The sequence below is a fragment of the Chrysemys picta genome, chromosome 18 (assembly GCF_011386835.1).
Source record: "Chrysemys picta bellii isolate R12L10 chromosome 18, ASM1138683v2, whole genome shotgun sequence".
NCBI lineage: Eukaryota > Metazoa > Chordata > Testudines > Emydidae > Chrysemys > Chrysemys picta.
The window spans coordinates 17,424,435-17,451,525 of NC_088808.1; the positions used below are offsets into that span (position 1 = coordinate 17,424,435).

Consider the following 27,091-nt stretch of genomic DNA (forward strand, 5'->3'; position numbering starts at 1 on the left):
GTTTTGTAAGACTAATTAATTGATTCTTTGTGTGTGCAGTGAATAAAGACCATTCTACCTCCGGAAAGAGCCACTGTGATTTCTGAGACTTTGAACTTAATAGCAGAATATGGACCGGCGTGGGTATAAAGGAAAAGAAGCTACACTCAAAGAATAAAGTTCTCATCATAGAGAACAACCCAACATCCTTCCCAGTTTTATACTCATGCAAAACTCCCTTAGGCCAAACCCTGAGGTTCTTGCTCTGGCCTCACTCACTTTTTACTCAGGCAAAATGCCCACTGGCTTCTAGGAGAGTTTCAAAGACTTCAGGATTTGGTCCGGATGCATTTGAGATGGAAGAAGTCTTGGGCAGGACTTTCAAAGGCGCTGAGCCTCCACGACTCAAGTGACAGCTGCAGGGAACCCTTATAGTGCTGGTCACAGTTAGTCAAACCCTAGCCAGTGCATGGTACATATGGGCCTGAGCTGCAAAGTTTGGGTCTGGATCTGAAATTTCCTGAAGTCCAGAGGAGTTTGGATCTGGAGTTCTGATTTGGACCCATCTCTACCTTCTGCTCCTCTGTCCCATGCAGTTTGAAATGTCTCATCTGATGGGAATTCCACCATTGCCCTTGGGGACCATTCTCCAGTCTAATCCAGGAGGTCTCAGTATTAGGAAACCTTTCCTGATATCCAGCCCAAATGTACCACGTCTTAATTTCATCCCACTACTCCCAGTTCCAGTGCATTGAGGTGTACTAGTAATGGAAGGGAGCAGGCAAGTCAGTGAGTCTTCTGCTGGTACAGTGTTCGTGTGGCTGGATGAATGGTTGGACAGTCAGTCCAAAACCAGGGTCTTTGCTGTTCTGGAAACTCCAAGCTCCTTTAGTATGGGTTGCTGTTCAAAACCTTTACAAGCTACTTGCCTGGTTGCGTTTAACCCAGGGATAGTGTGGACATTGGCTGGTGCTATGGTGAGACCGTCAGCCTGCAAGAGACTGGGGTAGCCCTGTGGTGATGTTGCTAAGGATGGTGGTGACAAGGTGCTGCTAACCATGTGTAGCTGAAATCTCAAAGATGGGAGGGCCAACACATCTCCAAGAGAGGCCTTCCCCTGCCTCCTTCAGTGGCTGAACATGGGAAGAAAACCAGCTCTCACACCCTCTTTGTTAGAACAATCTCTGGCGGGAGAAGGACCTGTCTGTAGCCACAGCAAAAGTATTGTCTGCACCTAATGTGTCTTCCTGCAGTGGGGCAGCTGCACTAGCGCTGAGTGTTTGATTCTATTCCCTTTCTTTGTTCTGTTCTAAGGGTCCTTTCTGTGTGGTCTGAATTGGGTCTCACTCCTGTTTATTAGGCATCTGGTGTAATGTGCAGTTTTAGCAATAAAATGTGGCAGCTTTTTATATGAAAAACTCTCTCTCTCTCTCTCGCTGCCTTTTTTGAAATCACTGTTCATGCAAGATTCCAAGTGATGCTGCACAAAAGAACAGACATTTCCCAGGTGCGTATCTGGGAACTGTGCATTGGGAGGGGTATTAGGACAGGCCCTCAGTGCAGGGCACTGCCCTGGAGCGTCAGATCCTTTGCTTAAAAATTAACGTGATGTCTCTTGCCCCATAATCACGAGAGTCAAAACCACTTTATTGTTGCAACTGCACAAAGGGCCTTTGCCAACCCACCCTGGGCAGTGGCCAACAATGTAAGCTCTTGATTCAAACCCTGCTTCCCCTGGGCTGCTTTTCTTACAGGCTGTGTTAAGAAACTACTGGTTTTCTCTGGTCCGCAGACTATGTTTGTTTGACTTTAAGGAGCCCTCTTTACCTCCAGTACAGTTTTGGAGCTGGTATTGCAATCTAGGTTAAAATTAGCAGCACAGATAGAAATTCCAGGTTGTTAACATTCTATCCAGAGACAACGGTTCCTTAGAATAGTGTTGAGTGACTCATGAAAAGGAGGTGAAATTCCAGTGTGTGATTCTCAAAGACAATGGTTCCATCCAAAATTAGACCGTCACCAGCGAGCCTGCGTGCATGATGTGTGTAGGCCTTGTTGGCACAGAGAAAATGCCACGTTCTGCCTCTAGCAGCACAAAAATTTTCTTGTCCCCATGCATGTCAGATTTTGTTTTGAAAGCTCAGCTGAAGGGTGGTGCTTCTAAGGATCCTCATATGTGGTTCCTCATAAAGGATTTCCGCCCAGTCCTGAAGTAGGATTCGATTTGCTCCAGGGATCGGCCTTTGGTCTCTGGGACGCAGCAACCCGTGAAGAGGAGGTTCCCTGCGCAGATGACTGCAAAGAACAGGAACGGGACTTCAAGGCCGAAGTCTTGCTGGAAAATAGGACAAAGTGCCCGTGTGACTCGGGAGCTGAGAGCCATTGAAAGAGTGGGTTAGCAAAATACTGGGGAAAATGAAGGGAAGTGGTAAGTCGACGCCTTCCCTCTGTGTCCTCAGACATCATACATAGAGAGGAACACAATGCACAGTGAACCTGTGGAACTCATTGCCGGGGGATGTTGTGTAGGGCAAAAGTATAACTGGGTTAAAAAAAGAATGAGAGAAGTTCATGGAGGATAGGTCCATCAGTGGCTATTAGCCAAGATGGTCTGGAATGCACCCCATGCTCCGGGTGTCCCTAACCCTGTGCCTGCCACAACCTGGGACTGGATGACAGGGGATGGATCACTCAAAATTGCCCTGTTCTGTTCACTCCCTCCGAAGCATCTGGCACCGACCACTGTCGGAAGACAGGATACAGGGCAAGATGGACTATTGGTCTGTCCCAGTGTGGCCGTTCTTATAGACCTAAGGATGGCCTTGGGGTTAAGGCATGGGCATGGGGATGTGGGGGCAGGAGATAGGAAGTCAGTTCATAACTTGGCCACTAAATTGGTGTGTGGGCCTGAACAGGTCACCTAATCTCTCTGCATCCGAGTTTCCCCCTCTAACGTGGAGACAGTGAGGCTTATTTCATTAATGTGCTTAATGTGCCGTGGATGGAAGGGGCTAATGGGAGGCAGTGTGGTCCAGTGGATAAATCACCAGTCAGGGAGTCCAGACAGCTGGGTTGTAGTCCCAGCTCTGAAGTGTGACCCTGAGCTCCCCCTCACTGCTTCTCCATCTGTAAAATGGAGACAGTGACACTGACATTCCTTTGCAAGACATTTGGAGACCTCCCGGTGGAAAGCCATACGTGGGCCAACTAAGTGTTCGTGTGTCTGCATGAAGTTCTGGAGGAGGCTCATAATGCCAACCCCAAGTATGATATTTTGGGGCCTGAATCAAGAGATTGGCATAAACATCATGAGATTTAAAAAAATAACAATAATTTCTATTTTCCTTCTGGTTTCTGGGCCTCAAAGTCGCACTCGGGTCATGGTTTCAAGCTTTGCACTGCAATCATGAGGGCTCGAAATATACTTAAAAAAAAAAAAAAGAGAAAGCTGAGAGTCTCAGGTCATCACCTGACTCCAGGAGCTGAGGCTTTAAGCAAAACACCAAATATCGCAAGAGTTGCCATAAAGTGGTGTGAGTTGGCAAAGCTGCCAACGCCTGAATAAAATAGATCTCATCTTTGTGCTGCAGCTCTCAGCTCTCCCAACCGTGCTGCCTCCCAAGAGTGGTGTCCCTTGTCTGCATTCCTGACAGGATTGGCTGTCTCTGCCATATTTCTCCCAAGGGGTGGCAGCCTTGGAGGGCCTAGCACCAGTTAGAAAAATGATAATAAATAAATTAAGGGCCAACCCCCGAAGGCCTCCCTCAGGCCAAGCTCCGCTCGCCGCCACTAGCTGTACCCACCACAACCAGCAGGAAGAATCTGGTCAGCGCAAAGGCCGTGAGCCAGCTCACGAGGACACAGAGGCCTGACGCCACCCCACGGGCCTTCAGAGGGAGGATCTCTGACATCAGCAACCAGGTGATGGGGCCCCAGCCCATGGCATAACCTGGTGGGAGAAAAGGGAGAGATCAGGTGAAAAGCAGAGGACCATAGGGGGTAGGGAATGGAAAAGTTCCCTGCCAATCCCTGACCCATGACTGCTCCTAGTTCCATTTCAACCGGCCACTCTACCAAGACTAGCGGGTCTTCAAAGTGAGGGATCCATCTTCACACCTAGCCCTTGCTGATTACAGCCCCTAAGAGGTGGTGATATTCATGTGACAAAAACATTCAGCCTGTGCCTCTGGTCCTCTCCTCGGCCTATACCACTGGCTCCAACACCCCAGACCTCTGAGGGTCTCCACTTTTGAACACTTTTTCCAGAGAAATATTTCCTTCCTGCCCCAGTCCCTGCCCCAGCGTGGAACCTCCCCAGCTCATATCACACCAGCCCAGGATGGTTAGTCCTGGACGGGGGACACCTCCGCAGCTGGAATATGGATTGTAGCTTCAGTTCATACCCATTATAAAGAGCATGGTAGCCACCAGGGGGATGAGGGTGATGTAGCCGGAGGGCTCTGCAGTAAGGCTTTCTGGGCTCACTAGGGTCCCGTTAATGACGGCCATGGTAGAGTTGTGAGAAGGCAGTGATGTGTAGTGGATATAGAGCCCCAAGGTCAGGTTTGAGGCAAACATGATCCCAGCTGTTAATAGAGAACGAGAATAAAGAAACAAAAAGGCGAAATGAAGAGCTTAGGCCCAATTTTCCTCTCAGCTCCCCCAGTGAAACTCCAGCGTGTTCCATGGAGTTACTCCTCCTGGTTTACACAGGCCTGAGACCGGGAGTCAGACCCGTTGTGAGCTGTGTTGTCCCCCTCACTCCGCTCTAGCGTTCAAAGGAAAAAAGCCACTGTGGCACCAGATGGCTGCACCATCGCATGAATTAGCATTTGCCAAGCGCCCTGGGAGAGAAAACTATGGAATTTGGGGCTAGACATACCCGATACGAAGAGAAGAATTTTCCTCCCAGCTTTGTCCATAGAGACAGCGGCGATGAGCACAGACGCCAAGCGAACTCCCCCTACGATAGCTGCATCGTACTCCGGCTTCTACAGTAAAAACAAACAAAGAAAAAAACTAGGAAAGCGAGAAGCAAGATCTGAAGCAGTACAGGTTCCTGCTTGCATCACCTTCAGTTGTAGCCGTGAAACATAGCTACTGTTATTTCTGTGAAAGCCACAGAAGAATGGTTCCTTTAGTTAGACCTAATAAACCAGACTGTCAGCTGCATGGGGTAACGTTCGACTGGTGTGTGTGTTTGCATCCCACCCTTGCCCTCCAAGACTGGAACATCAGATCTGCTGGAGTATGGGGCTGTCACCCACATCCTCCGAGGAGTTTTGCCATTAGCTCCAATGCTAAAAGCCTGGGACTTCGAAGCCGAAGGTCCCAAGTTCTGTTCCCCGTGTTCTGTGAGTGAATTTCCACTGGCGATCATGGAGTCCACGGGCTATGGCCATGGCTTTGGGACAGCAGGAGGCCAGACGTGGCCAGAGACGACTCCCCCTGGGAAGTCTGGCGTCTCCCTGGCTGCAATGCACAGAGAGGAGACTCTGCTTGGGGTATGATTTGCTCTACAGGGATAATAGGTTCTTTGCCTTTAACTCAAGAAAGGTTTTCTCTTCCCCATCCCAGTGCATGCTGGGAGCAAAGAGGAGAGAAGCAGAAGGCTTGGCAGGAGGAGTGAAGAGGGCCTCCGCGCTGGGCAGGGCAGTGTGGGTCGGAAAGCCACGTCCTGTCAAACCCAGCATTGGACAGAGCAGCAAAGGGGAATCTCATCTTCAGCCCTGCCCATGAGTTGGGTTTGATGCAGGCACCCAGCAATTGCCACGGACGTTTTCCTGGGCGAAATGCACCTGACTGGGACCGGGACATCAGCACTAATGCCATTAAACTGTTCCACAACAGACTGAGGCGGCTGAACGGGGAAGCCGTCCTGCCCCCAGGGTAAGGCATAGCATGGGGGAGCATTGGCCAATACCCCAATACAAATACTTTGTGTTTACTAGAACCCATGTGCCTCTCACCCCCCCCCCCCATGCCTGTGCCATTGGGGATGCCCCGGGTAGCCTCTACAGGCTCAGAATGACTAGGCGGGTGGGGCTGGGCCTACATTTTGCAAGGTGACTAGTGATTTTGAGCATCTCAATTTATTGGTGCCCTACCTGAGACTCCTTAGAGGGGCCTGGTTTTCTGGGGGCGGGTGCTCAGCACCTTCTGTACAACCAGCCCCCTTTAAGCTGTCTCAGGTTGGGCCCCCAAAATCACTAGTCACTTGAATATTTAGGCCATGGAGCAAAGAGCCATAGGCAGTTGGGGATTGGTCCTGCTTTGAGCATGGGGTTGGACTAGGTGACCTCCTGAGGTCCCTTCCAACCCTGAGATTCTATGATCTCTGAAGAGGTGGGCTATTGGGTTCAGTCTCGAGGCTTTAGCTGAAAGTTAAAACACTCTCCCTGTTCTTACGTGATTGACCAGAAGTGGAAAGTCAGGTCCCTTGTGGGACTTACCAATATCACAGCTGTGCTCTGAAATATCGACTGCAAATACACCAGGATGGGGGTGACGCCCGAGAGCTGCTGCAGGAACCTCATTAGCACCGCGATCAGGATTGGCTTGTAAATGAACGGGTCCTTGATCTCCGCGCAGGAAATCCGTCTGCTCTAGACACACAGACAGAGAGCGGAAAGGTAAACATGCGTTTGCACTCATGGGGCCAGATCTGGCACCTAAAGAACAGAGCAAATGAATGGTGAGAAGTCCCGGGTTGTTTTCATCTCTTGGTCTCCAAGCTCTGCTCAATGGTGGGGAAGTCTCATTACCCCGTTATAGAGAGCGGCAAGTGATGTGCCCAAGGTCACACAGCAAGTGTGTGGTAGGGCTGGAAACAGAACCCAGGTGTCCTGAGGCCCCATACTTTGGGCCACGCTGCTTCTCCCAGTCAGGCATTGGTACAGGATGGTGCTGACAGTCTATGGGAGCTGGAGGGGGGGAAAAGGAGGCGGTGGTCTAATGTTCTTTTGTATGCCCCAGTTCAGTGGCCCCATCCCACCGCACCTGTTGTCTCACGCTTTCTTTGATTTGCTCAAATTCCCGGTGGAAATCCGTGTTCGGTCCCCGGAGCCAGCGCAGCACCCCGACGGCCTCGTCCTCCTTCCCCTTCGAGATGAGGAACCGGGGCGAGTTGGGCATGAAGCAGAGCAGGATGATCATAGTGAGAACCGGCACTTCCCCAGCCACGGCCAGCCAGCGCCAGGAGAGCTTCAGGCCTGCAGGAAGCAGCGGCAGGATGTTAAAGGCGGGGCTGCCCAGGAAATGATCCCCCTCTCTCCCCCACCCCCAAAAAAGTTTTGCTTCAAATAAAAAAATTGGTTTCATAAAAAAAATCATTTTTTGTGTGCTTTTGTCAAAAAAAAAACCCCACTAAACATTTTCAGCTATTGACATTTTTTTTGTTTTTTCAACAAAAACATCAAAATTTGGGACACAGTGGCCATTTTTCATGAAAAATCCTGGTTGGAAAAGCCATTTTCCATCAGAAAAAGTGTTTCAATGGAAAAGTTTCAACCCATTCTAGCTAGACGGCAGCTGGCTAGACCTTCCTTTCTCTGCAGGACCCCATCCCAGCACTCCCAACAGACCAGGGGCCCATCGAATGTAGTGTCCTGCCTCCAGCAGCTGGCAGCACCCAATAGAAATGGAGAAAAGTCCCTCCATGGCCAGCTGTTCTGGGCTGCACACAGTGGTGGAAATAATCTTTCTTCGCTCTTGATGATGCCGGGACTGAGGTGCCGAGTCATTGTAGTAACAACATAATTGCTGCAAATCCACCCACATTGGTCATTATCTGTACCCATCTGACCGCGGGCTTTTCCCATGTCTCCTCTGTAGAGTGAAGGGTCAAGATTCAACAGTCTCCTGCCAAGATGCTCCTGCAATGCACACTCATCTCTTATGGTGACCTTAGCTGGGTGGTCACCCAGGCTTCTCCTGGAGTTTCCACTAGGTTCTGCCTCTTTTCATTCACATGTTCATGACTTGCCCAGTGATTGACCCACCCCTCAGAATACCGAAGGAAACCAGCCTCTGTGGTGTGTACTTGCCCAGGGCATAGAGGACGAGGGAGCCAAGGACAGCCATGATCTGAGGGCAGGAACCCAAAGCTCCTCTGACCCCAGGGTGGGAGATCTCGGAGATATAGACCTAGAAGAGAGTAACACCATGGTTACGGGGCAGGAAGGGGTGTGCCACTCCCCGAACTCTGCAGCGTGTCTGCCAGGGGTGTCCTGGGAAAAGCCAATGTGAAAGCAGGAGCACTGTTTTAAATGAGTTGTCTTTGTCTCGTGGCAAGAAACGGGGCAAGACCACAACCCGGTTATTTTCAGTCTTGCCCAATTCCTGCCTTCCCTATTTTAAGCCACCCTGAGCTGATATTACCGTCAATGTATCCTGTATGTAGGAGGAAGTAACTGTGGGGAGGACGGCAGCACAGGGCAAAGACCAGCTCTTCATTTCCTCTGTGGGCACACGCGCCTAGCGGTGCGGAAAGGTGCTGACTGACAGCTCTCAGGACCTTAGTTCTCTCCTTATCCAGAGCACAGACACTGCCCCCCTCCCTCCCTGCGCCTCCCCCAGACCCAGAGGAACCAACTGGGCAAGTAAGACGGGAGCTCAGTGGTCAGGCCCATTCAATGCTTGACCTCTCCGCAGCGATTGCCAGGGAGAGGCACCCTTGGGAGAAGCACCCAACTCATTGCACACAGGCTGTCCAATCGCCGCTGAGTAACAGGGCACTGTGGGTTTGGTGCCCAGGAAGGAAGGTCACCTGTGTCCCATTACCAAGCCCCTAGCAGGCACCTAACCTCCTGTGACGTTCAAGGCCGTCAGTTACTATAGCAGCAGCAGGGCCTGGTTATTGCATCCCCACTCCCAAGGCCTGGCCGGGGTAACCGTGACACCTGATTAAATGTGGGAGCCCCGTCTCCAGCCGTGAACTAACTCGCTACCTCAGCTAATCCCCCAAGGAGGGCGGAGCGGAGGGGGAGGGGCTATGAGCCATTGCGCTGTTAACTCATTGAACTTCGTTACCGGTATGGACGCCGCCGTCACGCCGCCCGCGTAGCCCGTCAGCAGTCGCCCCAGCAGCAGCATCCAGACTCCCTGGGCACTGCCCATGAAGGCGTATCCAACCGCGGACGGGACGGCGGAGAACATGATGCTCAGCTTCCGACCCAGGCGGTCATTCAGGAGCATGGCGCTGAGGCCCCCGGCGGCAGCTCCCAGCGTGAACACGGACTGCAAAAGGAGGGTGCGTGGGAGGTACATGGCGGCTCTGTGCCCTCCCATGGCAATTCGGGGGGGACAGCCTGGCCCGAGTGACTGGAATGGCAAAACTCCCACGGCAGCGTGGCTCTGAGTCACTGTCAGATTTGCAAACCTCTATCTGGTGGAGCTGCTGTTTCCTACCAATCCTCTTTCGGGCCTTCCTGTGTATCCTTGCCAGAGCTGTGGAAATTTCCACCCCCCGCCCTGACTGCCATTCCATTCCTTCCCCCTTCAGAGCCCCGCCATCACCAGCCACATGGTGGCGCCCTGGAGCGACATACGCACATTTTGCCCTTTCACGGTCACCGGGGCCTACGGTTTCAAAAGCACCTGGTGACTGGGGGGGGGGGGGGGGGGGGGCTCACTTTTTTGGGGGCCCACCTTGAAATTCCTAAAAAGGGAGCCTGATTTCCGGAAAGCGCTGAGCACCCACCCTCTGAAAAACAGGCCCTTCAAGGGGTCTCGGGTTGGGACCGACTAGTCATTTGTGGAAACCCAGGGCTCTTTAACCCAGGATCTCCCACCACTGGATCAGCCTGAATCGCTTCTCCCAGCTCAGCTGCCGTATGTGCCGTTCCCCTCAGCGGGGTGACGCGCCACGGAGGGGGAAAACGCCCCTTCTTACCCCAAACCAGGATTCCTCCACCCGGGTGATTTTCAGGGCGGGGATGTTGGATGTTTCCAAAGCAGGGATCACAGGGGACGTGTAAACCAGCGCGTACCCGAAATTGAAGTTCCCCAGGACGGCAGCGAAAGCTGCTAGAAAGAGCCGCTTGTTTTGAAGGGTTCTGTAGGAGAAAGACAGGATAAGAGAGGGAGCAGGAAAAGGAGGAAGGGGTGTTTGGGGGTTGGGGTGGTTGTGGGTGTATTAAGCTAACATTTCTCTCAACACAATAAAGAATGAGATCAAGCCCTATTTATCCTAAAGGATTTTCCTCACTAGGCTCCCAGGCACTTCTGTTGTACCACCACCAACCCCTGCTTTTCCTTTGGCCCCTCTTTTCCAGCCCTCCTTGATTTTGTCGGTTATAGATTCTGGAGCACGCGGGTGGAACGGGCTTGTCAACGGCCTTTCTGCTGTGTGGAGCCCTGAGCGGCACCTGGGGACAGGGGCGCTTTATACATGACATTCTTATTAAGGCATAACTATAGTCCCTTGTAAATAGTGGGCCCTTTTGTAAGCGTCCCCCTTTAAGCTGTCCCATTGTGAGTGGGAGACCAGGCCCTTGTGGGTTATAAGGGGGTGGGAGGGGGGGTGGGGCTGGAGATGTCAGGCAGTGAAAATGTCTGGAGATGTCAGGCAGGTTGGGCTGTGAAATATGAGCCTTTCCAAAGTCACTGAGGTCTTTAAACCTGCTTTACAGTTTCCAGGAACCCTCATGTACCCAAGGTTGAAGAATGCAGAAGTGGCCGTGGGGCTGCCTCTGTGTGGTGCACTGCAGTTCCTCCACTCCCTTTAGCCCGTGTCAGCTGGGGGTGTGTGTGTTCTAGGGGCAGTTTTCCTTTTGAAAGTGGTAAATCGTTGTTTATTACTAGTTCTCGTGCCCAGGCGCGCACCGGGTAGGGGCCAGGCAGTCACAGAACATAAAGCTGTCACTCTCCCCGAGTGGGAACCAAACCAGCATCCCACCCCAGGCCAAAGCACACGTCTGTCCAGCTTAGGGGACGTCGACCCAGCAAACGCGCCCCAGGGTAGCAAGTCTCAGCACCCAGGTCAACTGCCTCAGGCGCCCAGGGCTGGTGCTGTGGAGCTACAAGTAGCAGTGTAATCATTCAGGCTCGGAGACCCTCTCCTCCCCGCGGGGTCTCAGAGCCCAGGCTCCAGCCCCAGCCTGAATATCTGTGCTGCTATTTTTAGCCCCGCGGCGTGAGCCCAGCAAGCCGGACTCAGTAGACCCGGGTGCCGAACCTCGCTGCCATGGGTCTCTTGGTGCTGTGTAGACGTGCCCAGAGACGCTTCTCTGGCCCCCATTACTGTCGTGTGTGAGCGTCTCCCAGTCCTTAGTGTCGGCATCTTCCCCCCCCGCTCCCAGGAAGCGGGGCAGGGCTTCCATCCCTGTTGTGCTGACGGGCAGCTGAGGCAGAGAATGGCAAAGTGACCTCCCAAAGTCACACAGGATGTCTGTGGCATAGCAAGGACTTGAACCCAGGTCCTAGGCTACAGCCCTAACCACTGGACAATCCTTCCTCTCCCTCTGTAGCGCCTACCCCCTCCACATACACACAAGCCCCCCCCCCCCCCCCCCCCCGGTACGCCTAGCATTCAGCCCCACCAGCCTGGCAAAGCCAGCAGTCCTGGCGTCTGGCTCAGCCGAACAGGAGCCGGCTGTAGAACAGAGCTCTGGGCGCTGACTGGACCTCCCCATGTGCACATCGCAGTGGGGCCAGACAGAGGGCTGTCCCGGCGATTCAGGGCCATCTAGCAGTGCCTGTTGGTAGCCCGGGCCAGCGTGTGAGCTCCTTGCGGTTCATCTCGCGCCCCCGCAGCATTCCCAGCAGAGCCTTCTCGATACCAGGGGAGCGGTGCCAGTTTGCACCTGTTACACTCCCTCATTGCTTCTGGTCTTAAACTAAACAGCGAGCTGTGTGTGGCAGGGCCTGGCTCTCAGTGTGCGCGTACAGCGCCTGGCACAGCCGGGCTCCGGGGCCTGCCAGGGGCTTCGGGTGCCACCCGAATACCGATGACTCAATAATGATCCTGGACAGTCAGGAGTAGATGAGGCCTTTCTCCCAATCCCCACTGAAATGGGCACAGGTGGGGAGAGGAGCCGCCCCGGGACAGGTGTGTCACTCGTACATGCTCCTCTCTGAGAGCAATGGCCCCACCTGGGCTCCCATCAGTCAGACCCCTGCCCCCAGGTGAGAGTGCCCAGCGGGGCGAGCCCAGCTCCTACCTGATGTATTCCCGGTCCAGCTGGTGGGCAGTCCTCTGCGGAAAGGTCTGATACGCGGAGCTGGGCGCTCCCAGGAGCGGTTTCTGTATGCTGGCGTCCATGGGGGTGACTTTGTCCTGGTCTCTCCAGTGGCAAGGCAGGCTGGGCAGCGCGGGCTGCAGGAGCCACCGTTCCCAGCGGGTCTGACGCCTCTGCAGCTTTCTGGGCTGCTGCTAGCTTGGGATTGTCTCCAGGGGACAAGCAGGAACAAAATCGAATGAAAGCGAAAGAGAGAGAGAGATGTGAGGAGGCAGCTCAAAGCCTTGCTTAACCGGTGCAATCTGTGCTGGTGGGTGAGCGGCTGAGCGCCCCAGAAGAGGAAGCTGGCTGGGGCCAGGAAATGTGAACGAGTGACAGGGAAATAATCACCCCCCCTCAACCCACCCCAACTGCCACCCCATCCCACTCTGTCCTCCACCCTAGAACCCTCTGAGACAGAGAGAAGGGGAGGGAAACTCCCCGGGGCGTCACATGGCCAGGGACAGCTGGCATGCCCCATGGGGCATAGCAAGGGGAGGGTGGCACGTTCCATATTGGATGTGGCAAGGGGAGCCTGGCATGCCCCCTGCTTGGGCACAGCATCTTCACCAGGGCACATGGTGCCTCTGTCGGGGTACGGCCGGTGCAGCCGCATGGCTCCGGGGGAGCTCTGGTCACAAGCACAAACTGAAAGGCCGAGATCCGGAGCAATGAGCCGGGCGGGACCTGTTCCTACAGTAATGGGGGTACTCCTGGGGGCTGGTGGCAGGGCTGAGAGGGGAGCGGGTAGCTAAGTGCGTGCTTAGTGTGATCAGGATCTCACTGGAGCCCTTGTCTCCAGACAAGCCCCTTTCCCATCCCGCTGCTTCATTACCCTGTGTCCCGGCCAGGCAGGGAGCACGGGGCTGAGACCCGCTAGCACACAGCACTGAGGGTCTCTAACATCTCCCTGACCGTGCCCTCTGCTCACACGCACTGGAGCACAACAATCCTGCATCGTCAGGGGCCTGCAGGATCGAGGGCAAACCTCGTCCCCGGGAACCAGTCCCTCCAGCAAATGCCTTCTGGAAGACTCGTTCCTATGAAGGGCAGTGAAGCAGGGACCCAGGCACGACTGGCCCTGGCTGCTCAGGTGTCACCCTCCAGCTCCCCGGCCAGGATCAGTAGTGAAGGGCCCTAACCACAACCTCACAGCCAGCCATCCCAGACCTTGGGGAAGTTTGGCTCCGGATCCAGACGTTGCAGTTGATTTCCACTCTGGCTCCAGCCTCCCCAGGGTTTGGGGATTGGGATTAGGGGACTGTGATGGTGGGATGAACTTGCAGAAACGTGCAGGAGTGGCTCTTCTGGTGGGGAACCAGATCTGAGATCATGGAGGGAGGATCTAGCTTGTACCAGGGCCAATGATACACTTTGTCGTTGAGGGACTCAGCCTGTGACAAGAGGTTATCTGGGCAGGTGCAACCCTGGGAGCAGAGTTGGGCTTGGTGGATTTCCATGTTTACTTTTTAATAATTTTGACAGCTAAAATCTGTGGTTCCTTGTAACTGTATTTTTAATATTTATCTTTTTAAACGTTCACAGTTGTGGGCAATTATGGGGGGAGCATCAGGCAGTTGGGGGGGTCACAATAATTATTTAATGACAGTAGGGGTTGAGATTCAAAAGTGAAAGCTTAAGAGCTGGTAAATCACCAATATTCACCATCACATGTCTGAATAGATACAGTAAAGTTCCTTAAATCAAATGTCAGGTTCTCAAGCAAATCTGTCTCCTTTTGATTAGCTGCAAATGTCAAGAGTTCTCCATGGAAATATTTCTTTCTGTTGGTTCGAGTGTGTAGGCTGAAATCGACATTTCCCGAATCCTTCCAAGCCCGGGGATAGTACAGTGAGGCCTGGGATGGAGGGCCCTCTTTGGACCCCTCTCAATGCCGTTCCCACAGCAGCCCGAGGAGTCACTGAGGGGGTGGCTCTCTGCCCCAGGAGACTGTCTGGGCCGGTTTCTCTTGTGCACACACAGAGCCCTGGGCGCATCAGGGCTGTATAAGCAGATTTTATTTGGAGTCAGAGTTGTGCTGGGACATTCCCTTTGACTCAGGCGCTCAGGTGTCAGATTTCCCTGAAGGAAGAGAGCTCAGAGCGCCAGGGGAGTTTGGAACCCGAGGCCACAGTGCAGCTCATCTGAAAATTGCCCAGGGCACGACCCTGTCAGCATGGACCCCCAGTAGCAGCACGTGGCCAGTTAGGAGGAAGAATCTGGCAAAGCCACATGTTCTGACCACATGGCTTTGAAACCCCACTAGGGACTCTCTGCTCTGATGTAACATTCTCAGGCTGGGTTGTGCTCTTCATTACCCTGATTTGACATTGAAAGCAGAAGCTGGTCCTTGACAAACACGGATGGGTAGATGCCAATTAACTCCTCTCTGCGATCAGGACCACTGGTCGTTTATCCGGCTCTGCTATAAAGCTAAAGGGCCTTTTCCTCAGGCCGTTTAACCAAATGCAAAGGCAATAAACTCCTAGAGAGAGGCAAGCAGCAGCCAGATTCACCATGTGAAATTTAAAAACCTGCTTTGATGGTGAATATCTTTTTTGTCTGTTGCATCTGAACTCACCACAACTTGGGAAGCCTTCTGCCTGAAGTCTGGACCACCCCAGGGAGAAAAGGCAGCGTTTCAAAGGGTATAGTTACACTGCCATCTCTTGGCTACAGGCAGTAACTGCACTTGGTTCTCAGTACTGTCTGCCAGGCTGGCACTGGTTGGCACTGCATTAGAATTGGATCCATCCCAGGAGAAGGGAACTGGCACTGGCCAAAGGGCATGTGATGAAGCAAAGCCCAAGTGTAGCAGTGGGGTTAGCAGCTATCAGCAGCGATTTGAGCTTTTAGGTTGCCAAGAGGAGGCGAAAGCAAAGCCCCTGTTTCAAACATCCCAGCTGCACATGGGATAACTGGCTCTGAACTCTGCATGTGTCTGGTTTGTGCCGTTCAGGTATCGGCCTGAGCAGATGTCAGGCTGGCTGCAAAACAAAGATCTGTGAGGGCCTGTATGTGCAGAGACAGAAGCAGGGTGTGACAAGCAGAGGGAAGCTGGGCTGTTCATGGGGGGAAAACTATTTCCATTTAAGCAAGAAAAATCACGGCTCGTCATCCTTGGGAGATCAGGGGTTTCCTCAGCCCACTGGCCCATTAGCACTCAGCGAGTGCTAGTCCTGCTGTGCTCCTGATGCCCTCCCACCAAAGCGCTGGCAACAAAACCTCCAAATCTTTATGCCGGGCCACAGAGCCATCCATTCCCAGGGTGTTGAACAAGTGCTGTGCTGGGGTGAGTACGTTGCTGCAGCTGATGGGGTTGAGTTGGGAGTGGTGTGATGACTATGTAACCCACACATCTCCTGGGTGTGGTGTTCTGTCCCATGGAGTGACACTGAGACCCCTTAGAGATTAATGAGTCTGCTACAGCTTTAGCTAAGGGCCACGTGGCTTTTAGCTCATGCAGTAGAGACTCATGCATTTCGCTTGAGAGGTCCCAGGTTCAATCCTGCCCACCAACAACTGGGGTCTGTCAGTGTTACAACTAAATCCGTGGCCTAGACACTAGCAGACTGGGGCTGCATTCTCAGCCGTCACTGATCATCTTAAGGGAATCACTTCACCTCCCTGTCCCGTCCCACCTCTTGTCTAATTAGCCTCTACACTCTTTGGACAGGGACTGTCTCTCGCTGTGTGTCTGCCTGGCATGATGGGGCCCTGATCTCAACTGGGGTCTCTAGGCCCTCTTGTACTACAGATAATAATCTCCTTGGTGAGTGGATCATCTAAAATCCCCTAGCCAGGGGCTCCTTCTGTGATTGTACATTCCCAGATCAGATTGTATTTGCTGCATGTGCATGGGAAAGCATTACTTTATCTCTTCACTTAAACCTTTGAATGATGGAACCGACTCCCGCTCGGGGCGAGCTGGCTGTGTGCAGTCCGTGGCTCCCAGCAGTGCCCAAATTCCAAGGTAGATGATTACTGTGTAACTGGTTAGTGTCACACCCACTTCGTTCTGCGTGTCTAGGCCAGCCACATATTTGTTCTTGTTTATTTCTGTGCTGAGCCGGGACAAGGATGGCGGCAGCCTCTTGGCACGAGTGCTGCCTTACTTGGGTGGGCTGGGGACCCAGGAAATGATCACTGGCAGTTGATTTTTACAGGTTTTGGAAAACTGTGAATGTAGCGGAAATAAAGTGCTTGTAAATTTGCCCAGTTCTACAGTGCGTCCTGCCTCCTCAAACTCCCTTCACAGCATCAGTCGGAGAATCTATTCTCCCCAGCCTCTTTCTGAAGACTGTTGTCTTGACTCACGTTGTCATGGAATTCCTGTTGTGTTCTGCCCCAGAGGTGGCTGCATTTCATGCCAGATGGGAGTGATCTGTACTGTTTAGGCAACATCCCTCCATGTTCCTGACCAGGACTATTGAACAACCAAGGGGGAGAGTCACCTCCTGAGAAGCCATCCCATGCTGTGTGCTGAGTCTACTCCCTGCTGGCGTAGCCCACTCTCCAGGTGTGTTACAGGCCGGTGTGGGTGAGTTGGGTGGTTGCAGGGGATGATGTAGTATTGTGCCATTTGGGTTTTTTTTTTTCTCCTGTCTGATGGGGCAAACATTTCTGCTCTGCTAATTAGCTGGCTTTTGCAACTCCCACCCCCGGCTGATTGACAAGCTGAGTGATATTTTCTTTGTTGTTTGCTCCGCTACTAAAGGGCAGGGGCCCAAAAACATTTTCCACCTGGGCCAGCAAAATGGCAAGGAGCACTCCTTGTTACACGTCCCCTGCTGTGTCTGAGCCACAGTGGATACGAGTGTCCTGCAGCTGCTAGCTTGGGGACCGTGTCCTTTAGCTGATGCTGTAGCAGCTCATGTTTTAGCTCTGGAAGTCCTGGGTTGACAGGTTGGTGTGTGGATACCCATGATGCAGTGCAGAGAGGATCAATCAAACTCATAGTCTTGAACCTCACTTTTGACTCTGTGCCTTGATTTAAGGCACTCCCAATAACTTGGGAAATCATACGATCCTTTATATACCAGCGTGCAGCCTGTACCGTGCTTTGAGCTATCGATAGAGGGGGCTGACAGCTATTATATCACTTATTACAGGCTTCTCTAACCAAATGGACACTGTCTGCTCTACACAGACGCTCTCAGAACATTGCTGTTCTGTGGCTGTGTTGGGGAGCCCAGTGCTGGCTTCCCGCTTGTGATCAGAGACCAGCTCTGTGCTGTGCTCTGACATGCCATCTCCTATAAAGATCTTGGGGATGTTGCAGGAATCCATAACCTTGATGTGACGGGCCAAATGTTTGTACCCGGAGGCCCAGGGGGTGCACGCAGACTAACCGAACTGTGTGCTGGAATCTGGCACCCGGGCATGCCCATGGTTGTATGCACAATCACCCATTTCGCACGCCCCTGTAAGCACACAAATGCAGGAGTTGCAGAGCTGTGCTTTAAAAAAATGTAGCTCTCTATGTCTCAGTGAGAACTTTCTAGGGTGACCAGATGTCCGGATTTTATAGGGACAGTCCCGATTTTTGGGTCTTTTTCTTATATAGGCTCCTATTGCCCCCCACCCCCATCCCGATTTTTCACACTTGCTGTCTGGTCACCCTAGAACCCTCTGAGTACTTTGTATGTTGTTACCCGCTCTGGTGCCAGGGTTCCTGTTGGCACAGATGAAGCTGAGTATACCTACTGACTGTCTGTTATAGGCGAGGTCAATAAATTACACTCGTATTTCAACACTGCAGAAATAGTTCGTTGAAGGGTTAGAACAGGGGACCGAGGACTGGGTTGTATTCCCAGCTGTGCCATGGGTGACCTCAGGCAAATCGCCCCTCTGCTCCATGCCTCAGTTTCCCTGTCTGTAAAATGTGGTTAATGAAATTGCTTTGTCCACCCACTTGGGTTGGGAGGTGTCATTTATTACTGCATGTAAAGCACTTTGTCAGCCTCAGATGAAAGGCAAATACTCATATATTTTTCCCGTTGAAAGAGATTCTTAAATATTCTGAGGATAGAATGGCCATAGCTGGGGGGTCTCTATGCAAATCCATGGGTTGATGTCAGACAGGACCCCCAATGGCAAGAAAATACTTTGGCAGGAAGATATCTTTGACTGGCACTCCTTGAACCCACCAGTCTCCCAGAGAGGGGTTGGCCTCCAAACAACAAAGAGAGGGATGAGGTGGGTGTTAGGACCAAGAGGAGACCTTGCTTCCAGGAGGAGAAGGGTTTCAGGTGGCCACACACCTGAGGAAATCGTCACCTGTCTGAGCTTAATTGAGTGGTTGAGGAAGTCTGTAGGATGAGGAGCTGTGTGGGTTGTTGTCCTTGGAGTCAGCCTGTGGTGGAGGAGAATGAGGTAAATATCTACATCTCTTATTTCTCTGCTGGACCCTCTGGTCCTGGATTGACTGTGTTTCCCTCACTGCCTCCAATGAATAGCTGAAGGGCCTAAAGTTTTCCTCTTGGTTGCCCCTGGCTCCACCTTTCCTCAAGGTCTCTTTAAAACCAGGGCATTAAGTTTAGTGCCTGCTCTAAATGCTGGGGAATGTGAGTTCTAGCTCATTGGTACGTGCCTGTACACAGTGCCAGGGCTATGCATGATGCTTCACAGGGAGGTTAAGGAAACACAGCCTGCTTCTCTCATTCAGGAGTAACTCCTCTGAAATCAAAGGTGTAAAACTGGTGTAAGGAAGAGGGGTCTTGGCTCAGCAGGCCTGCCGAGGAGTTTGCAGTGTAGGCTGGGTCTGACAGGAGGTTTTGTTTGCCTTATTTATGGGTTTGTTGCTATGGTACCTAAGCACCATACAGCCACTACTGAATGTATCCTCCTAGCACCTCTGCTAGCTGAGTATTAGCCCCTGTTTTACAGGTGGGGGAAACTGATGGGGGGAGGGATAGTCAGTGGTTAGAGCATTGGCCTGCTAAACCCAGGGTTGTGAGTTCAATCCTTGAGGGGGCCATTTAGGGATCTGGGGCAAAAATCTGTCTGGGGTTGGCCCTGCTTTGAGCAGGGGGTTGGACTAGATGACCTCCTGAGGTCCCTTCCAACCCTGATATTCTATGATGCACAGATAGGCTAAGTGATTTGCCGAAGGTCATGCAGGCAATCGGTGTCAGAGCTGGGAATTGATCCCAGGTAACCTGAGTCCATGTCTAGTGATTTAACTACAAGGATGGTTTGAGAAAACTAGGATAATGTCCTCATACAACACTGTATTGTGCCAATTCTTTCTATTCCCCACTCCTTCTAAAATAACTGAGATTTTTATAACATAAGTGTGGGTCCCAGCTGGAGAGTGGATATGATGGGGGAGAGATGTTCCATGGGTTTACAGGCTCAGGTAAGCCATCTCCATGGGCCTGTTATCAAAAGATGGGTCTGAGCTGTGGATGTGGTTCTGAATGTAGCTGGAAGTGCCTTACTGTAACGGAGCTGGCTGTCTAGTGTTTCCACTGGGAACCAAGAACTCACTTTAACCCTGTCTCCTGGCCCCTGTATCTCTGGGTGGATTGCTCCACTCAGCCTGGAGTGTGTCTAACTCTCCCCCTTTCCCAGAACTCAGTCACTGCAAACCTGCCCGGCTCCTGCAAAGTTGCAGGCAGAGCTGGTCTGACAACTTTTCTGCTGGTGTCCTAGGAGGCTGTTATTGCAGGTTACCAGAAGCTGACTGACTGGGAGCTGTGTGGCAGAGTTCACAGCACACACATTCCCTGAGAGTCAGAGACATAGCGTGCGCACACACAAACCAACAAACCCCCGTGAAATGGCATTTGGCTCCAAATTAGGTCAATTTGTCAGTGAAAATGGAGCCATTTTTACTCCCACTCTAGCTTCTGCAATTCTGAATTTTAGCTTGGTTGGGTGAAGAATAATTCTGGCATCAACACTTGTCCCAACGCACTTTTTTTTGTAAACGATGTTGCGGAGTGAAGCTGTTCCCCCCCCCCCCCTCCAGGAAAAACCCTGGGCTGCACAAATGTCCCTCAGGGAAACTGTGATGGTTTCCTGGGAACAGCATGGAAAAAGAAGTAGTTTCCATATGCTCCTCCGGGTAAAGGAACTTCTTGCCAGGCTGCGACTTTACACAGGCCCCAAATCATCCTTAAAAGCAGGTACTGGAGGGTGCAGGGTGCCTGTATCCCAGGAATGGGGCCCGGGGGGCTGGTGTGTTCCTGAGCGGGAATGTGTCAGTGGGCAATGCAGGTGAGTCCTTAACAGGCACACTGACTCTGTGTAGCATCCCCTCATAGACAGGGGATGTTCTTCTAGGCCTGCGGTCACAGGTGCTGTTTGATTTATGCTGGAAATTAGGGGCTAGCTGCAAACCTGTCTTCACTGAGGAGAGATTAATTTTGTCCTTGAACTTGTCGTGCTAAAGGGAAATTCACCTTCAGGGGTGAGTGTGAAGTCCCCGGACCTAGGGACAAATCTTGAAGGAACCCAGTTCTTGGAAGCTTCTTGCTCCACTTCCCTGTACAAACAGGGCCTGGTTCCTTTAGCTGACTCTACCCCCTCCTCCCACCATGTAATTTTTTTTTCTCTCTTCCTCCTGTTGACCTCGTGTCAGCCTTTTCAGAAGAGAGATGAGTAAAAACATCCCATCTGCTCTGTGAATGTGCTACTGGTGGCTGCCCAGTGGTCGAGGCATGGTCCTCAGGCAGTACTCCTGCTCGCTGGCCCTCTCTCTGTTATCTGTTCTAATCTCAGAGTGCTGCCTGGGGGCGGCAGGCAGGGCGGCGGGAGGACGTATGTACTGATTTGATTCCAGTCCTGCATGCTTCAGCTGGGTCCCAATGTCCCTCTGGATTCTGAATCTTCCCCCACTCCCTGGTTGGGCCTCGGCCATGCAGAAATTTAGTGGAAGGGGAAATGTCTTAGCTGGACAGCCTAGCTCCACCCGACTCTATGATGCCAAGTTAACACCACCTTCCCTGGTATCTGAGTAAAATGCAGGCGTGAAAGAGAGCGTTTTGGGGTCCCTAGTGCAACAAAGCCCTGGGAATGTATGGAAACAGCGGGCACGTTGCCTTTGGCTACTGGTGGTGGAATAAATAGGTAGTGGAGATGGTGAAAGACCCATTAGGCTATGACTTCCCCTCTGGGCCTGATTCCATACCCGTTGATTTAATCTGGCCATCAGTGAGCAAATTTCCCAATGCCTGTGAGCCTTGGCAATGGGCTGGTCTGGCTCCAGTTGCAGCCTTGAAAGATCTCAGAAGCTGGGAACAACTCAGAAGCCCTCAAGACTTGTGGTCCCCTCTCTGACCCCCGTGCTGTGTTGTCCCCAGAGCTGCCGTTCCCGTTGTCTGTGCCATTCGGGGTGGGAGATGTCTCAGTTTACAGCAATGGGAAAAAGGTCTGTGTATTTGGGGGCCAGCTCCTTATGAATTTCCCCCTCACTGGCCACCGGGGTCTCCTTTCTCTGTCAGCCTTTTCTGGGGTAGATGGAGGTGTGAGGGTTGGTATTTTGGGGGCACAGGCAGTAATACATACTCTAAGATGTTCCTATGGTGGTGATACAGCTCTCTTGCCTTTCCACACCTCTGCTGCCCTGATGGTCAATGTAGCTCTGTCCTCCACACCGTTGCTGTGTGCTGAGGACCATCCTGTCACCACACCACCAGCCGGTCTCCACAAGCCCAAATGCCCACCTTCTACCCTTGCTTCCATCTACACACTTGTATAGCTCCCGTTGGCACAGTAATGGAATGCCACACAAGCTGAGCACCACACGTGATGCAATCATTTGACATCCTCCCTCCCGTCTCTTGCGGGCTGGGGCCCTCCATGACTGGTGTAGTACCCAGATGCACTTGGATTCAGGTGGTGTCCTGAGTGGAAGGAAAAAAAGAGGTGTGCAGTCTGTGTTCCAGAACCCCAACGCAAATTCGGCATGTTCTGTTCTGGAAATATTCTGGCCTACTATAGCATCAGGCTGAGAATCCCCAGCTGAAGGGAGGGTGAGTCCCCAAATATCACCTGGGAATGCTGGAAGGGACAGTACAGCTGGCTGAAATTCTCCATCTGGGAAGTTCTTCCCACCGAAAAACAAGGTTTCATTTAAACCAATTCCCTCTCCCCCCCCCCCCCCCCTTGCAGGATTGGAAAATGTCAATGCTGCTAAACGTTGGTTTCATGGGAAACTTTGAAACAAAACTTCTTCCTGATGTGTCACCCCCATGCCCTCTGTTCTCCTGACTCTTCTGCAGACCTTCTGTCTCTCCCAGTCTCCTCGAAGGCTCTGCTTTTAACAGCTTGCAAGCCCTTTGTTTCAGAGTTCCTACCTGAAAACCCCTGGAGTTTCAAACTGGTCTCCCCACCCCCAAAAGGAGCTATCCCCTTCATTGTCTGAGTGCTGGCCACTGGGGCTGTGTATAGCCATAGATTCTAGGTACCTGCAAAAACTAAGACTGATTTAACTCTTTAGTTACCCATTAGCCAGCAACACCATAGCTGCCAAACACACACGTGTTATATAAAATTCATTAAATCAATACAGCTAACTTCATATTCATTGCACAATACAATCTCTGAGCCTCCCAGACAGCCTCGATTTAACGACAGCTGTTGAGCAATCTCTGAATGCTGCTGGCACAAGGCGCCTGCTAACCCTGGGAGTATATGTTCCAACCTGCTGGAAGCAGAGTAACAAAATGAGCGCACATGTGTCTTCTGTTCAGGCTCCATGGGAAGGAGGCTGGATGTAGAATTGGATTTTTGACATCCCGGAAGCTCTGTGAGTTTGGATTCAGGGGTGGGGCTGGGACCAGGGCCGGCTCCAGGCACCAGATTGCCAAGCAGGTGCTTGGGGCGGCCGCTTCGGAGAGGGGCGGCACGTCCAGGTATTCGGCGGCAATTCGGCAGAGGGTCCCTCACTCCCGCTCGGAGCGAAGGACCTCCCACCGAATTGCCACCGCAGATCGCGATTGCGGCTTTTTTTTTTTTTTTTTAATTTTTGCCTGCTTGGGGCGGCAAAAACCCAGGAGCCAGCCCTGTCTGGGACCCATCTCTAGTTTCTGCTCTAATCTTGTTTCCTCTTCTTGCATTTCTATTGCTGCATAACCTCATGGTCTCCTTGGTGGGGTAGTACATGCAAGAAAAGTCCCTGGAATGACGACACGGATTTGAAAGCAGTAAACAGAACACGTACTTAGAGAAATGCAGTCGGGAAAGTAACTCAAATACTTTCCTGAGGGACTGTTTTTTCTCTAAATGGACAACCAATCCTAAATTCTCAATTACTGAGGGACAATCTTCACTCATTGATATATTTTACTTTCCGCCACCACCTCTCTGTATAACTTCTTTAATGAATAATGTACCCAAATGCATGGATGCTAAATATCTAAACTCTATTCTTAAATTCATTCACCTATGTTTGGGTTATTGCTGATTATGCACTAGATGTGTCTTATGACTTTAAAAACAAACTTTGTGTTTGTGGATAATCTAAGCACTATACCCAGATGTACAGACACTCTTTTCTCAACCGATGTATTATATAATTCTTTTAACATTAGCTTTAATAGAATTTTTAAATCTGTAAGAAGGCCTGGAGACAGCTCCTCCTCCTGCTGACTTCAAAACAACTTTGCCTTCCCCACTGGCTGGAAACACACCCTCCACCCTCCGTTCCTAGATAGCTGGGTCCTTCCCCCACTCTGGAAGAAGCCACACCTCTTAGAGGGTGTCTGGATTGGTAACACATCTAGACCAGCCAGCACACAACTCTTCCACAATATTGTACTGTCTTTATACCAAGCTTTATATCTGGCAGCTGGGGACCAGGAACAAGAAAAGTCCAGCAAGGTTGCCAAATGACTGGCCATAAACCATCCACACTGGGCACTTAGCAGTGGCATGTTTGGGTCACTGTGCCATCCTTCTGCTGCAGCCAGGCCTCTCAATGTGACTGATTCTTCAGCCCCTTCACAAATGATAAGCAGCAGCCGTGGGAAAGTCAGGAGTGCAAGTGGCTCAGAGAAGCTCTGTACGGAACCTGCAGCTGTGTTGGGACCGGCCTCAAGGATGTCTGTGCTCCAAGGTGAAAGTAAGTGGCTTTGCCTTTAGCCCTAGCTTGCAAACAGCTGTCCATCCCAGAGAGACGTTTAGCCCGATGTTGGTAACATAAACAAATGTGGTTTAAGTCATGGCTCATATTGGAGAAAAACTGTTATTAGTTCCTGTTACTTAGGTAGCAAAAAGCTAACTGATGTAACCAATGTGTCATTGTTTCTTCTACCACTATTATTTATACCATGCTGAAAATGGGCCAAGTCTCTGCCCTGAGGAGTGTTCCGTTGCCGTATCAGCCACCTGTTTCTACAGAGTTTCTTAACAATCTTGCCTGTCCCTCATTCAAGATCAAGCGTGGCTGGTGTATTTTCAGTGTAGGGGTGAACCTGGGTGCGGAGGGAGAGAGAGTGCAAGTATGTGTGTGTTTGTGTGCATGCACACACAAAGGCTGTAGATTTTCTTCTCCTCCAGGAGTAGCCTTGTCTCTGGAACTCCCCTCCAAAGTCACTAGATTCTTGCTGCTGCCTCTCCTCCCTGTCCCTTCCTTTCCCACCCCGGACTCCCCCCAGTCATGGAAGTGTTTAGTTGCCAATAACTTCAGTGTAGAGTATTTGAATGGATTAGGGTTATTCCCCTCGATTTAGGGATGCCCTCACAAACCACGGCACTCCTCAAATTTGAACAGCTTTGCAAGCATGAAGGAATCGCCCTGGGAGATAGGGAATAACTTGGATCTTGGAATAGAACTCCAATCCCCTGGTTCCCTGTCCTGTCACCAGGCAAGGGGGCTCAGCTCTCCGCTCCATTACATCAGTCTTAGCCTCGTCTAGCTCCAGTGACTTCAACGTAAAACTAGCTAATGGAGGATGGACTGGGCCCACTGCCTCTTGCATCCCTCAAGCTGCCATCTGGCTGACGGTATTCTTATTTTTTTTTTTTTGCTTCCAGCAATAGAAGACCAAGTCCTGCCACCTGAGAAGGAGCCATCTGAGAAAAGCTGTTGCCACTATCTGAACATGCCAGCATCCCTGTGTGAGCCCAGGAACCAAGTGGAGATGGAATCCAGAGAAAGGCAAGTTCCCTCTGCATCCTCCGAGCCTGTTTCTCTGAGGCCAGAAGACTCTGACTTCTTGCCGTCTGTCAGACTTGCAGGCATCTTGTGCTTTGTTTTTATCCTTGTCTCTCTCTTCCTGGTTTACGGCAATCCTGGCCAAGTTCCCTTTAACCACTGCAGGGCCCTCAGCTCCAATGGAGTTTGTTCACTGGACTATAAACTCAGCCCATTTCGTCTTCTCTTCCCAAGCCAGCCGGAAACGACATGGCGCGCCCTCCAGCGCAGCGTGAGTGACCTGCGTTGGGCTGACCATCCTGAGGGGTTTGGGGTCTCTTTGGTGGCTGTTGGGCTGGGGGAGGTGAGGAATACGCTCTTTTGTCTCTCAAAATGGACCCTTTCCTTGCTGGCCACAGGACAAGGTCTGCCTCATTCAGTGAGAGTCCAAATACTAGACTACAAGAGTACTCAGTTGCCTTGGGGAGGGTACCCAGAGGCTGGGACATACCTCTCCATTATTTATGAGAGGGAGAAGTTTGCACCTTATGGCATGACTGTGGCCATACAGCGCTCATTCGATGGGAGCCCCTTTGCCACCGAGACCACCCTTGCCCTCCTGATGAACAGCACGGTCCAGGCTGGAGAAAATTCCCTGCACAACTTGACATCCAGCATCGTGTCCGATATTTTAAACAGCATCTATCGCACGGGCAGGGTACCGAACAAGTTGTGGGCCACAGCTAGGAGCCTACCTGTGCTCGTCATAAGGCCTGAACCATATCTGGAAGGTGGTTTTATTTGCTGAAGATAGGTGATCTACTGGGCATACCTTCAGGAGCCACGGTCATTGGGTCTGGCTGTACCTCTCATGCCCAAGATATGACACCTTTTAAAAAGGGGACCCTGTTTAGCTCTTTGAACATGCTGGGTGCAACCATATGATGATACTATCATGGGCCTGCCTGTGAACGGTACAGCATGTCACAGGTTAAAACGGCCTAACAGGCTGTGTGAAGCTTGGCAGAGCAGTGGATACAACTGTCACCTCTTCCTCTCTTGGAATTCAAACCTGGACAACCAATGGTCTTCACCATTCTTGGTCCCGCTCTCCAGAAGCCCCGTTCTCCAGACTTGGCACAGCTGGTGCCTTGGCTCAGGACTCTGCTAGCAAGCTGTTGCTTTTATTCCAGCTTTCCTGAGGATCACAACGAGGCAGGGAAGTGTCTGTGGGAGTCAGACCTTTGACTACTCAGTCTGACAAGACTCTGCTTCACTGCTTTTGAAACGCACCATGAGAACAAGTGATGCCGATGAACAATGTGGGCTGACTCTGTAGCTGCTGTAAATCTGTCACACGCCATTGAAGTCCACGGATCTACATCCATTAACGTCAGCTGAGGGGCTGGCCCTGTGACTGTACAGAACTCCTAGGGTCTTTCCACCTCTGGAAGGAGGCGGGACAGAAATCTGCAGGATATGTCTTGCTTGGTGGGTAATGCTGCTTTGTGGCGGGAGAAGGGCTGTGACAGGGGGACATACAATAAAATTCTTTTTTAAACAATGCCTCCGCTCCTCCTCTTGGGAAGCTTTTCTTCTTCCCTTGGACTCTATACAGTCTCAGGGCGATAGGTCTTGCTAAGCATGAGAATGTCTGATGGCTTGATGGTAAGTGTGTGTGGACTGGAACCAGTGGATGCTGATGACTGGTGAAAATGGGTGGAGGGGCAGGATTCAGGACTGCTGGGTTCTGTGCCTTTGTTTCTCATCTGCAAAATGGAAGCTCATAATACTTCCCTATCTCCAGGGT

General features: G+C 51.7%; 3 protein-coding genes across 3 annotated transcripts in view; 2 read left to right on the forward strand and 1 right to left on the reverse strand.

Annotated features, from left to right (window-relative positions):
- The window catches only part of LOC135976492 (spidroin-1-like), a 925,731-nt gene that overhangs the window by 50,737 nt on the left and 847,903 nt on the right, over nucleotides 1-27,091 (forward strand). The gene's annotated exons all lie outside the window — the stretch shown is intronic.
- SLC2A6 (solute carrier family 2 member 6) lies at nucleotides 1,606-12,498 on the reverse strand. Its single transcript, XM_008169096.4, has 10 exons — nucleotides 12,141-12,498; nucleotides 9,872-10,034; nucleotides 9,010-9,216; nucleotides 8,025-8,124; nucleotides 6,979-7,190; nucleotides 6,432-6,584; nucleotides 4,862-4,970; nucleotides 4,383-4,565; nucleotides 3,783-3,928; nucleotides 1,606-2,314 (listed from the first exon to the last, which is right to left on the reverse strand). Exons 1-10 carry the CDS (start codon nucleotides 12,239-12,241, stop codon nucleotides 2,150-2,152), a joined length of 1,539 nt encoding a protein of 512 aa, XP_008167318.1. The 5' UTR covers nucleotides 12,242-12,498; the 3' UTR covers nucleotides 1,606-2,149.
- On the forward strand, nucleotides 18,485-26,239 carry LOC112059672 (uncharacterized). The gene is made up of 3 exons (XM_024106145.3): nucleotides 18,485-18,572; nucleotides 23,995-24,267; nucleotides 25,182-26,239. Exons 2-3 carry the CDS (start codon nucleotides 24,078-24,080, stop codon nucleotides 26,087-26,089), a joined length of 1,098 nt encoding a protein of 365 aa, XP_023961913.3. The 5' UTR covers nucleotides 18,485-18,572; nucleotides 23,995-24,077; the 3' UTR covers nucleotides 26,090-26,239.